The sequence below is a fragment of the Bos taurus genome, chromosome 3, assembly GCF_002263795.3.
Source record: "Bos taurus isolate L1 Dominette 01449 registration number 42190680 breed Hereford chromosome 3, ARS-UCD2.0, whole genome shotgun sequence".
In the NCBI taxonomy this organism is placed as follows: Eukaryota; Metazoa; Chordata; class Mammalia; order Artiodactyla; family Bovidae; genus Bos; species Bos taurus.
The window spans coordinates 109,481,848-109,495,029 of NC_037330.1; the positions used below are offsets into that span (position 1 = coordinate 109,481,848).

At 52.8% G+C, this 13,182-nt stretch overlaps 2 protein-coding genes and 1 long non-coding RNA gene across 6 annotated transcripts in view; 2 read left to right on the plus strand and 1 right to left on the minus strand.

The window, feature by feature from the left end:
• Nucleotides 1-278: 278 nt before the first annotated feature.
• LSM10 (LSM10, U7 small nuclear RNA associated) lies at nucleotides 279-2,741 on the plus strand. The gene is given in 2 exon segments (NM_001083781.1): nucleotides 279-562; nucleotides 2,010-2,741. A coding segment is annotated over 1 exon segment (369 nt). The 5' UTR covers nucleotides 279-562; nucleotides 2,010-2,024; the 3' UTR covers nucleotides 2,394-2,741.
• A 1,793-nt stretch (nucleotides 2,742-4,534) lies between these two features.
• On the minus strand, nucleotides 4,535-8,607 carry LOC104971845 (uncharacterized). Its single transcript, XR_003034105.2, has 2 exons — nucleotides 8,003-8,607; nucleotides 4,535-6,062 (listed from the first exon to the last, which is right to left on the minus strand). It is a non-coding gene; the product is annotated as an uncharacterized lncRNA (long non-coding RNA).
• A 124-nt stretch (nucleotides 8,608-8,731) lies between these two features.
• The window catches only part of STK40 (serine/threonine kinase 40), a 37,803-nt gene continuing 33,352 nt past the window's right edge, over nucleotides 8,732-13,182 (plus strand). Inside the window, exon 1 of one of the 4 annotated variants that reach the window (XM_005204732.5) lies at nucleotides 8,732-8,816. The gene's annotated coding sequence lies outside the window, so the exon portion shown is untranslated. Of the gene's footprint in view, nucleotides 8,817-9,037; nucleotides 9,234-13,182 lie in introns of those variants that run through there. The other 3 variants (XM_010803622.3, XM_010803621.4, NM_001075727.1) reach the window with 3 other exon arrangements.

Consider the following 13,182-nt stretch of genomic DNA (forward strand, 5'->3'; position numbering starts at 1 on the left):
TCTCCTCTGTCCGTGGGATTCTCCAGGCAGGAATACTGGAGTGAGTTGCCAGAAGGGGATCTTCCCAACCCAGGGTTCGAACCCGGATCTCCTCCATTGCAGGATGGACTCTTTACCGACTGAGCCGCCAGGGAAGCTATTATTTCATTTGCTGGATGAAAGAATGACTCCAAAGGAGAAGATAATCCAGTGACGTCTGTCGGGCCGCAGGAGGGCGAGTCTAGAGTCCGCGAGGCATTCTGGGGATTGTAGTTCCGGGCTCGCCGCGGGGGACGCCGGCTCTGCGCTCGGCCGCGCTCTCGTGCTCCGGAAGGACCGAGCGGCCCCGCGGTTGCCATAGCGTCTTAATCCCGCAGCGAGAGGGAGGCAGCCCTGCTAGGCGCCGGCTAGTTTCGGCGGCGACGCGCAGCGGCACAGCGGAAGGAACCCGCGCGGCGGGCCTGGGGAGCCAGGGGCGGAGCGCCGAGCGAGCCTGGAACCACGGAGGCGGCGGGAGCGGGCCCAGCGTCTTCCTCCCGGTTGCTGAGCTTAGCTGCTCTTCCCAAGCCCACTCCCACGCTCTGTGAGTAAAGGGTCGTCACCATCCCCACTCTAGGGACTAACAGGCTTGAAGAAGCCAAGTGGCTTTCTCGAGGTCGACCCTCCTAGGAAGTGCCCGAGCCCCGTCCTCGGGCCCAGACCTGCCTCTTTGCAGTCACTGTGCTCCCCGAAACCCTCGTTTGAGCGGATACGCCTGGTGAAACCTGGGTGGGGTCGTTAAGAGTCTTCCGGCCCAACTCCTAGCACCTTGTCAGTGGAGTGGGTAGCTAGCTTGCCACACTTCATGCCACCCTGCACAGCCCTGTCGGGATCCTGAGTGAAGTCTTAAGGAAAGAAATTCAAACACCTGGCACTCAAGGTCTGAAAATGGGGGATGGATAAGACAGTTACATTAATACAGCATCCGAGCGTGTCGAAAGCAAAGTAAGATACACTCAGTGTGTTGAGAACCTGTTAACCTCACCTGTCGGTTTAATAGACGGGGAAACAGGTTCAGAGACATTAAGTAAGTGGCCAGAGTGTGGGTGGAGTGGGGATTCCAACCTCCACGTTTCTCTACCTTCAATACCTATGTGCCATATACGCTACCGTTTCCTTTTTTTTTTAACAGTTGTCTAAATTCCTGGTTACATGGCAGCAGCATCGTGTGGACCAGTCATTCTCAGTGGGCCCTAAACCAGCAATATCAGCATCAGCTGAGAATATGTTAGAAATGCACATTCTTGGGCTCAACCTCAAACGGACTGAGTTAGAAAGGGTGTGGGGGGAATCCTTTAACCCCTCCTGCAGGTGATTCTGAGGCACACTAATGTCTGCGAACTGGTGAAGCGATTCATCTAGGGGTCGTGTTAAAATGCAGCTTCTTTCAGTAGATCTGGGGAAAGCCTGGAGATTGTGCATTCCGAAACAATACCTGGGTGATGCTGAAACTGCTGGTCCACAGACCATACTTTGAGCAGCAAGGGTGTAAACTACACTTTAGAGGAGTGGTTCTCAGACTCCTTGTCTCTGCGTTTAGATGCACATTAGAATTACCTGGGGAGCTTTTACAAAATAGGGTACCTGGGCCCCGCCCCTGACCAAATGAATCAGAACCTCTGGGGTGTGGTGACCAGAAACTCACTGGGTGATTCTCATAATGAGGGTTCAGAACCCTGGGTGTGGGAATTGGAGCTGGGCAGCCATGGATTTGAATCCCAGCACCTTGGGCCAGTTACTTAACATCTCCTGGCCCAATTTTCCTTGTTTATAAAGTGAGTGTAAGTGATCCTTGGTTTGCAAGGTGTTGTGAGGATTCTATAAGGTGTGTCCATGAAAGCACCTAAGGGCGCTCCGTAGGCATAAAAATTGAGGAGGTGGGCATACTTGGGGAAGTCTGGGCTGGGGATTTTGTGCTAAAAGCTGACATTGGTGAGTTAGCACCCATATTCCCTAGCCTGCTTCAGCTCCCCTGTGTGTGCCCCTCCCAGAGCAAGCGTGGAAGAATGGAGGTGAGCCACTCAGTGAAGGAGCGGACCATCTCCGAGAACAGCCTGATCATCCTGCTGCAGGGCCTCCAGGGCCAAGTCACCACCGTGGACCTGCGGGATGAGAGCGTGGCCCACGGACGCATAGACAACGTTGATGCTTTCATGAACATCCGCCTGGCCCAGGTCACCTACACAGACCGTTGGGGGCATCAGGTGGAGCTGGACGACCTCTTTGTGACAGGCCGGAATGTCCGTTACGTCCACATCCCCGACAACGTGAACATCACCGCGACCATTGAGCAGCAGCTGCAGGTCATCCATCGGGTGCGTTACTTTGGCAGCAAGGGGCAAGGCCGGCAGGAATTTCCCTCCAAAAACTCTTAAGTAAGCCTGTCCCCGGTCCCCACTCAGGTTCCTGCAGACTTCTTCTGAGCCAAAGCCTGCTCTCCCTGCCCACCCAGAACCTGGGAGGGGAGCAGGACCAGCCCAGAAGCTGGTGTCTGACAGACGTCACCTGTCACAGCTGCCTTTCTCAGGGTCTCACCTCTCAGACTCACCCTGGGACCCGGAATTTTAGTTATCTGACTGTGGCCTTGGGGTAGATGACAACCCTCCCTTTGGATCATTATTTATCTGAATCTCTACTGATTTAGGGATTGTGTCAGTTTTCAGCCCTCTTGCATTGAGGATTATTAAATACTCTGGGCCTGAGGGGCCCCATTTCTCTTGCAATTGTGTTTGTTTTCTCATGAAACAAAAGGAGGATGCAGAGAAGTCTGTGCCTCGTGCTTTCTGCTGTGTGCCGGGCTCCCTGTTGGTCTTGGTGTCATAGGGTGCTGGGTTGCCAGCGTGGCTGCACATTGGAGTCACCTGGCCCACCCTCACCTATTTGGCTTTAATTGGTATGAGTTGTGGCCTAAGCAGTGGGATTTTTTTTTTTTTTTTAAGTTTCCCAGTGATACTAAATATGCAGCAAAGTTTGAGGATGTAGGAAAGGCCTTCAGTCTGGTCGGGGAAAGCGACTCTTCTGTTGAGATTTCCCGGTGGAGAGCTTGTTCATCTCTTTCCTGGGGGAGAGCCTGGAGTAATCCCGGACCCTCCCCTCAAGTGTAGGAGCTTATCCAGCAGCAGGAAATCAGGCTCTGATTCTGATATTAGACCCTCAGGGAAGAAGGGGGTCTCGGGATGAGAACCCCAGCCTTTGTTGTAACTGCATCCCCCAGCCTTGGCAGCCCTGCCACAGGCCAACTACCATCTCGTGAAAACGACTCTGTCCCTTGGAATCAGAGAGTTTGTCTTCATCAAACAAACATCCACAGAGCAGCTGCCGTGTGTCAGGCCTCCTGCTGAGCACACATTGTCCAGTAAGCTTTGGTCCCTTCTGGAGAGGGACTTAGAATCTCGGGCCGGAGGTAGACATTCCCGAGGGAGACGCAGAGCGGTGTTGGTTGGGCGCAGGCAGCCCACAGTCACTGCGTGTACATTCTAAACCAGTCTGTTCAAGTGTTGTCCCTGGACCATCTCAGCAGAACCAGCTGGAATGTCTCGAAGAACCACCTTCCTGGATCCCCGGATTGAAAACAGAATCTGGAGCCTGAAAATTTGCTTTATTAACACCCACCCATCCACCAGGAGTCCTTTGCCTGTTGTATTTCTTCTATTACCCAGAGGCCTCAGAGGCCACGGGGGAGAACAGTGGATCTGAGCAGGGAGAACACCACTGCTCTGAGTTGCCAGGCCTCTGCTAGCTAGACTTAAGGAGAGCAACACGAGAAGACTGCGGGTAAGAGAAGCCAGAGGGCAGGTGCAGAAGGGAGTCGTCACTGTGGAAATGTCTGTGTTCTCACAGCCGCGGGGAGACCGCCTCCTCCGGTGTGATGAGCTGGTGGGGAGTCTCCCCACACTGCCGCTGTCACAGACATTCCCCACGTGTCTGCAGATGCTGCCACACTGAAAGAGGGCCCGGGCTGGGAGTTCAGCCTAAAGGTGGAGGAGAGGTAGGCTTCAAATGGTGTGCGGGGTGGGGTGGGGGCGTCTGAAGGGAGGAGGGGCGACTTCCACATCCTCCAAAGAGCAAGGGAAAGCCTAGCATGGATAGCTGAGAAGGGCGGCTCTGGACCCATTCTCTAAGTTCGGTAAGCGTTCTGCGCAGATCCCAATGGGCCTCTGTGCTTCCAAAGACAGGTGGGAGGCAGGATACCAAGACCTTCTGAGATACACTAATGCCAAGTCCCTGGGGTAGAGCACAGCTCTACCAAGGTTATGGGTCTTGGCATCTGGTCCTGGACTGCTGGGAAATTGACCAGGGCCCAGGTAGGGATTGGGGGGAGCTCAGTGCCACCAAGCTATGGCAAGCCATGGGTCATTCATTCCACAAGTAATATGAGCCACAGTGCCAGCTACTGAGGGAGCAACAAGAGAGACAGGGGTCCTGCTCTCATGGAGCTGACGTTCTGGAGGGGGAGATGAACAGAGAAAAATATACAGGAAGGAAGTAAAAACAGGAAGGAAATAAACAGGGCACATGGAGAGAAAATAGGTTTTATTTCCAAAAGTGTAGTCTGAAGAAGTTAAATTTAAACTGAGAAGGCACCTACCATTTAAAGAGCCAAGGGAAGACAGAGGAAATCGCCAGTGCAAAGGTCCTGAGGTGGAAAGCTTGAGGGTTGGGGGCAATAACCAAATACCACTATGACTGTTGGTGGAGGAGAAGCAGACAGGTGAGACAGGAGAAATGGGAAAGAGGTGAGGCAAATGATACAGGGCCTTGTGGGTCAGGAGTATAGCTCGTTCCAATCTCAAGTGTGTAAGAAACATAACTTGAATTTTCTCTAACTCAACTGAATTCATATTTTGCTTTACTCAGCCAGAGTGGCAGAAACTTAATTGCAGTCAATTCAGGGTTCCCCATCACTTTCTTTGGAATCAGTTGAATTCCAGGGCATTTCCTTTCAAGATGCCAAAGCACAGGAAGGGCAGTCCCACTGGTGTTCCCCGAGATGTCCTGGTTTTGTCCTGGTCTTCTGTCTTCAGCCCACTCAGGATGCTGCCAAGGTGCTCCTTCCTCACCTCCCGTCCGATCGTAACCTGTCCCCCTCTTGGTGTTCAGACTCTCACTCTTACTTTTTAAGGCAAGTCAGGCCCAGCAAGTTCCTAGGGTCTTGGGTGAGTTGGGCCCCATTTGCCGCGTGCAGCGCAGAGGGTTCTGTTACTTCTTGGCAGTCCACCAGGAAAAGGAGCACACGTCTTCCTGCTTCCCGGGCCCTGAGACCCAGCGGATGCCCTCTGGCTCAGAGGCTGAGCTGCTCTATTCTCAGGGACCACCCCCTCAAGCCTCAGTCTCCCAGATCCCCCTCCTTACAGTTTTCTAAATTTAGATCTGCACAGATATTCTTTCCATCCCTCCCTGAAGGCGAGCAAGGCTCTTAGAATTCAGAAGCTAAAAATGAACTCTGCATTCTGACTTGTCATTTGTTTCCTGGCGTAATGAATGCATAGTAACCTAACTGTATAAGGGAAGAGCCAAGGGACACCAAGGAAGAGAGGAAAAATGTATTTCAAAATGTCATTGTCCCATTGAGGTTTGGGTTTTGTGGTCATCACTGCGGCCTTTGTTCAAGCCGGCACATGACTGAGCACTCAGGAATTCTGAGTGAGAGGGCATATCCAGGCCATAGAGAGAAGAGGACAGGAGGCTCACTCACCTGGGGAAGGGGACTACCAGGGATCTGAGGAGAACTGGGTGGGCTGTGGCTTGACATTCAGTTCCCTAGGGTGGTGCGGCCTCTCCAGCTCTCAGCTGGATGGTACCCACAGAAGAACATCCAGTTCAGTGAGTTCCAGTCTGGAATGCCTAGCTGAAGGGTCCCTGAGGGCAGCAGGAGTCCCTTGAGCTCTTATCAGTGTTCTAGAAGGACCAGAGGAACAGCACATAGTCTATGAACGTTAACCAAGCTGACTTGATCTCTGCTTCAGGCTGGAATTCTACCAACAGCGTGATGGGCCACTGGCTTCCTCTTCCTGATCACAAGCTCTCATAGCTGTAATATGAAGCTGTAATGAATAAAAAGGAAGAAATGACTTGATGGCAGGTTGTACAAAATCTTACCAGATACGAGGCTCATGTGGATGGAAAATACTAAAAGAGGCTTTCAAGGTGACACTGTTGGGAAGCCCTGATCCAGTCCAATTCTGTCATTTTTCAGTCGAGGAAGCTGAGATCCTCTTTCTTTAGGGAGAAGGTGGAGGGGTCTCCCTGTGCCCCGTAATTAAGATAATGGCAGAATGCCAAGATGGTCACCACAAATAGCTACTGCTTATTGAATCTCACTGTGCACCAGGCCCTGTGCCAGGGGCTCCACGTGCTCCAGGAGGGCAGAGCTGTGGTCCTTTTGGTCCCACTGGATCTCCAGCATCCAACTCAGTGCTCTGCACACAGCTGGCACTCCATAAATCTTTGTGAAATGAAAGAATCATCTCATTTCATCATTACAACAGCCCTAGAGGTATGTATTAGTAGCCCCATTTTAGAGATAAGCAAACAAACCCAGAGAGGTTACCTGACTTGCTCAAGGTCACAGAGCCAGTGAATAACAGGGTGGGGATTTGAACTCAGGTCTGTATGCCTGAAACTCCATGATCTTTTACTGCACTGTTCTGCCTTCCAGCATTCCTGATACTGGTAACCAGGAAAGATAAGCAATGCCTTGATGATTCAGTGGGTAAAAGAATCGGCCTGCAATGCAGGATACACAGGAGGTTCAGGTTTGATCCCTGGGTCAGGAAGATCCCTTGTGCCTGGAAAAGTCCATGGATGGAGGAACCTGACAGGGTACAGTTCAAACAGTCGCAAAGTCGGACACAATGGAGTAACCAAGCACGCTGCTAACAGTGATGGTACCCAGCCACCAGGTATGGGCCAGCACTCAAACTTGCACACCTTTGTTCTAGGGGCTTGGCCACAGAGAACCCAGAAGTCAGCCAGTAGGAAAGGTTTGCTGGGTTTCAGAAGCCTGAGGAAGCTCCCTAGGGTTGAAGGTCTCCTCCTCTCCCTCTGTAATAGGCAGATCTGCCTGTACATCGTCAAGCAACCATCTCATGCTGTTGTGACAGGTGTCACTTTGTTATGGCAGCGTCGTCTGCCAAGATGCCCAGAGTTGGAGAGCCAGCAGGAGCGTGTGTCACAGTATGTGTGTGTCTGATGCAGTGGTCTCCTCGTGTTGCTGTCCTGATGACAGTTTTTCATTTCCTCTGGCTGGCACCTTTCCTTTCTATTCATTACCTCTCCTGCTCCCCTCTTTCTCTTCCTCCTCCTCTTCGTTAAAATCCTATATTTTGAATCAGCTGAGAGCCTCCTGAGGCTGGGGATGGTGGTGTCAGCTCTAAGTGATTCATCTAGCTGATAATTAGAGCTCTGGAAAACCCAACACTCATTCCTGTCAGAGCTTCCGGAATCTCTAGGCTTTTCGCTTTGTCAGAGAGAGGAGCTGGGGGCGGGGGGGGGGGGGGGGGGGCCCAGCGTTTTTGTGCCTGCTTTCAGTCCTCCACTGTACTGAGAGGAGTATGGGCACTCTTAGTTCACCAGGTCCCATGAGAAGCTGTTTCCACACTCACTGGATCCTCACAGTGAGCCCACAAAGTATTATCCCTATGTTGACAGATGGGAATGATTAGGGAACTTGCACAGTCACTGAACTTGTAAGAGACACAGCAAGGACTCAAATCCAACCTTTTTGGAACCTGCCAGACTTGGTTCAAATCACAGCTCTGCCATTATTAGCTATGTGTCTTTGGTTACTTTCCCTCTCAGAGTTCTAGCTGCTTCATCTGCAAACAGACTCCTTAACGCTGATGTCTCTAAAGCGCTTAACACAGTGTCTGACATACTACTGCTGTTTCGATTACTACTGTTACTCAGCCCTTTCAGCTCAGTGAGCACTAGGCATATAGAGACAAAGACAAGGACACAGGAGGAGGCAGCCAGACTCACTCACATCAGCTCTCATGTCCTGGCAGTCACTGCCTGTGTGGAGATGACAAATGCGTGCATACACGTAAGTGCTTGGCCACACACCCTAGGAAAATCCAGAGCTGTGCACACAGGCTTGGACACGTGTGCCCACATGGATACAGAATAACACAGCTGGAAAGAGACTCAGGAGTTAAGACAGTCATATGCAGCTGGCATACTGGCTCACACCTCGGAGACAAAGGAGTGGGTCCATGATCGCGGGTACTGCCACCACGGTGCCCTTCTAGCTGCTTCTGCATGCCAGCGGAGGGAAGCCAGGCTCTCAGAGGGCCCCAGTGAGTCATCAGCCTGATGCAATCCCTTTAAAGGGCTCATCTGCTGGTGCAAGAAGCTGATTCATGGAGGGCGTGGTTGCTGGAGAAGGAGGAGAAAGGGACCGAAACTGCAGCAGGAGGGGCTGAGGTTAGGTGGCTGGAATAGCTAACAGGAACTCTTCACTGTTAACCTGACTGGTCGAGACTCTAAGGATCTTCAGATTGAAGCGGGATTTCTACAAAAGCGAGGGGCCCAGAGGGAAATGAATTGTAAGGGCTACGGCAGGAATTCCTGTCATTGATGAGCCCCACGCCAGCGCTCGCCGCACAAAGCTCCAGGAAGCGAGAAATGGGGGTCAAGAAAGAGCCAGTTCTCTGACAAAGATACTACAACCGGCCGATCTTTCAGCTGCTGGAGAAGTCTCCAGATCCGGGAGGGCGAGTGTAGGGCACGCGAGGCTCAGTGGAGTAGCGGCGGGGGCGGTGCCTCCGGCCCAACCTCACCGCAGATTCAGATAAGCGGTAAGTACCGCCCCTTAGAGTCTTTGTCTCCAATCGTTTCCCAGATTTCAGCCCGAGCCCCACCCTAAACCAATCCTCAATCAGATTCTGGTCTGTTACCTGAAGGCTTCCGCCCTTCGTCAAGATGGCGTCCAATCCCGGAGCCGTGGGCTGTAGATACGGGCAAGGGGCGGGGCCGCGGCCTATCCGGGAGGAGGGGGCGGTGCGTCACTTCCGTTGTCAGGTGGCGGCGCTGCAGCCATGGAGGGAGGCGGCGGCAGCGGCAGCGGCGGCGGCGGCTCGGGAGGCTGCGCCGGGAGACGGCGGTGAGCGGCTCCCACGCCCCTTGCCCGGCCCCGGTCCCCCGGGACGGAGCGCCGAGTAGCCCCGGCTCCGGGCTACGGACTATGGGCGAGCAGCGCTGAGCACCGGGGGAAGGTGAGGGCAGGGGTCCGGGAGAGGGGAGCCGGGAGCCCGGCCGGGGATGCGGGTTGGCGGGGGCTGGCCTCAGCGGCCGTGGCAAGGGGATCAGGGTGACAGCCTGAGGCCGTCCGGCTTGACCGAAATGACAACAGCGGATCCGCCGTCCCCGGCTGGGGTCTGCTTTTCCCAGGGGGCGGGGGAGGGGGCGGGAGCTCCTGCGCGCCGGGTACCGGGTGGCCACGGGGGTGTCTCGGTCCCAGCCCTGGGAGACGGCACAGCTCAGCCTTGGCTGGAGTCACTTGGTCAGTCAGTGACCAAGTGAAGGCGCAGGTTTTTCCCAAGAGGTACCCTCTCCTCTCCGTACTGCCCTCCTGATCCCGAGAGTGACTTGAGATTTGGAACGAGTCCCCGGAGAGCTTCTTCTCCAGCCTGGGCTTCCTCCACGAGCCCTCACCCATTGGCACGGGCACCATCGCTGCTGGAGAATTTCGAGTCCCGGGCGGCGATCAGGTGCGGGTCCGAGCTACCTGCTTGTCGGTGCTGTGTTTGACCGGCCTTTTCCGAGGAGAGAGCCTGCTGCTGTGGTCACTGTTTCACCTGCCATGCCCCATCAGGCCCGCCCATTCCCACGGCGCTTGGCCCACCTTCCAGTCAGTAGGTAGGGGCATCGGGATTCCCTCCAGACGTCGAGTACTCTGCCTGCCACCCCCACTCTCTAGGTTTGATGCCCGTTTGTTGGCGGAAGGAAGAGATGACAGCCGCCTTCGTTGGCAAGATAGACTTTGCTCTGTATTAAGTCACAGGAGGAAACCGGTTGGCTTTGCTTAGTTTTGAGAGCAATGAAGAAGAGGGTAGTCACTCTGGGCTGGGCACTTTCTCTCTTTGCTCAGCTTTGCATGAAATAAGGAAGAGCAGGATATGCACTTGTAAGGCCAAAAGAACCCTTGTTTGTAAACAGCGCTTGTGAGCTGGGCTAGTGCTCCTTGATGGTTCTGCTGTGTCAGCTCTTTGTCCCTTAAATCTAAGACATTATGGAGATGGCCCTTGTTCGTTCATTCATTCATCCATTCATTCCCCACATAATAGCATGACAGCAGCAGTGTCCTTGCCTGGAGAGGCAAGTACCCTGTATTATAGAGGTTAAGAGTAGCTTTGGAGCCAGAACTCCTGAATTCACATTCTAGCTCTGCAGCTTTGTAGCTGTGTGGCCTTGGGCAGATTGTTTAACCTCTCTGTGCCTCAGTGTTCTCAGCTATAGAACAGGACTGATAACAGAGTTACTGTGAAGATTTTAAAAGTTAACACATGCAAAACACATAGAACCATGTCTGCCACATAATGATTCAGTAAATGTTAGCTAATCTTATTTCAAGAAGCTCATGGTCTGGTTAAGGGAGAAAGTGAACAGTGTTAGTCGCTCAGTTGCATCCAACTCTTTGTGACCCCATGGACTTACCAGGCTCCTCTGTCCATGGAATTCTCCAGGCAAGAATACTGGAATGGGTTGCCATGTCCCCCTCCAGGGGATCTTCCTGACCCAGGGACCAAACCCGGGTCTCCTACATTGCAGGATTCTTGACTAACTGAGCCACCAGGGAGACTGACCTGTAAACAAATCGTTGAAACATTGTCTAAAAAAAACTAGTATCAGCAAGAACAGAGGGCTGTGGGAGTCCAGCAAAGGAAGCTTCTAGCTCAACCTGAGTTGGGGTGGTAGGAGAGGTTTTGGGAAAGCTTGGAAGAAGTGATGATGCTGGAACTGTATCTGGAAGGATGAGAAGGCTCAGCCAGGTACGAACAAAGGGGCAAGGTACTTCACTTCGACATCTAAACTCAAAATTTATCCCAGAAACCTCAGATTGTTCAGTATGGAGTATGAAAGTCAACCTGGAGCCAGGTGAAACAGTACAGGTTCACAGGGGAATGCCACATTAACAATTTGGAAGTTTGTACCAAGGGCAGTAGGGAGCGAGGGAAACGGATTGAAGCAGAGCAGTGTCGTGGTTGGACTTGTGTTTTAGAATGCTCTCTCTGGAGCCTCAGCAGGAGAGAAGGGAGAGGAGAGGAGAAGCTGAAACACTGGAGACCTCTTCAGAGGTTACCGCAGGGCAGGCCTCCGAGAGAGGCGAGGTGGCGCAGGGTGGGGGATCTTTGGTAAGATGGCACTGCCTGCAACCAGTGGCAGGTGACAAGCTCGCTGTGTTGTCCTGGGCTGCTCTGCTGGGCCCAGAAGTGCCTGACGCATCTGCCTCTCTCTTCCTGAGACTGCAGGTCTTTCAGGCAGCCCGGCTGGTGAGACTGTCCTCCAGAAGGTCATTTGTAAGGTCGGTTGCTCCCTTTTGCCTTTAATTTGACCTTTGGGGAAGGCAGCAGACTGGAGTGGTAAAGAGCCTATTTGGCTCCACTCTCAGACAGAATCTCAGTTCCAATCCCAGCCCCTGCCGGTCAGTAGAGGTTACTTATTCTCTGCGTGCCCAGCTTTTTCATCTGTAAAGTGGGGGCAGTAAGAGCCCTCCCTAGGAGGGCAGTCATGAAGATCTGTAAGGCGTGACAAGCTGGACATGGAATGCACGTTGAGTGAGAGATGCTTGGTAAACGCTACAGGCTGCAGGAAAGAACTCCTCAGAATTAGTCAAAGCAGTTAGTGGCGACTAAACTGTGTCCCAGGGAGCTGTCAGAAGTGTCCCGAGGGATCACAAGATCACAGAATTTCATTGTATTCTCTCCAAAAACGAAATCTGTGTGGAGTTTACCAAGCCAATATGGGAGCCATGCAGATGATTCAGCTCAGCTCTTTAAAAGAACCATTTAAAAAAATAGAAGTAGGACTGCTGAGAAAAAAAAAATCATATTTTAAAGGATACTAGGAGAACTTCCCTGGTGGTCCAGTGGCTTAGACTAAACGCTTCCAATGCAGGGGGCCCGGGTTCAATCCCAGGTTAGAGAACCAGATCTCACATGGCACAACTAAAGACCTGGTGCAGCCTAACAACTAAATAAATACATATTTTTAAAAAATAAAGTAGCCTGGGAGAAAACACGTTTAGAGTTTCTTCCATATGTGTCCCTTCTAGTGGCCCTGGTTTGGTATAGAATTAGCACCATCAGGAAGCACACATGCGTTGGCCCCAAATCCAGAACCCCAGTTCCACACACATAAGCTCCCACGTGCAGCTGGGGAGTTGTTGGGTACCAGGTACAGAAGGAGATTGGAGAGGCAGGCCCTGTCCTAGAGGAGCTGGCCGTCTAACAGGGGCCTGGCAGGCTCCTAACCAATCAGCACCTGCAGATAGTTGGGGGCGTGTCTCATAGGAGTCTGTGCGGCAGGTAGAGGGAATGAGGGGAAGGGGTATTTCTCCCCGAGGGATGGGGAGGTGACTGGGGAGAATTTTGGAGAGGCCTTAGAACTTGAACTGGATCTTGATGAAAACTATATATTGACAGGGAATAGAGTGTTCATGAAGCACTCCAGACAGGGGAGCATCAAGGCACAGGCGTGGGTGCAGGCTGGTGTGTGTGTGTGCTATAGGAACCACAAGAGGTTCCGGCACAGGGTGTGAAGGGACCTGGCTTTAGGATACTCTGGAGAGGCGAGCACCAGGGCTAAGATGCTTGAACTTCTGTAGGTGAGGGGCTGCTTTGGTTTAAGTGGAGGAAACACCATTAAACGTGCATCTTCCCAAGAGCCCTCTGGCTGCTGGGAGAGGACGGACTGGAGCGAGAACACGCACTGGTCTCTGTAAGCGGTTTTTGCTGTAATCAGAGTAAGGATCAGTGGGGCCTGGATCAAGGCAGAGGCAGATGGGAAATGGAGGAAGGGCGCAGATCAGAGCTGTTTGGGGGGAAAGTCAGCTGGACTCTGAGAGTGTCTGGAAGTGAGGACTGAGGGAAGAGCAATGATGGCAGGTGCCCCGAGCTTCCTGATCTGGTTGACGGTGACTGATAGAGCCGGCAGGAGAGAATG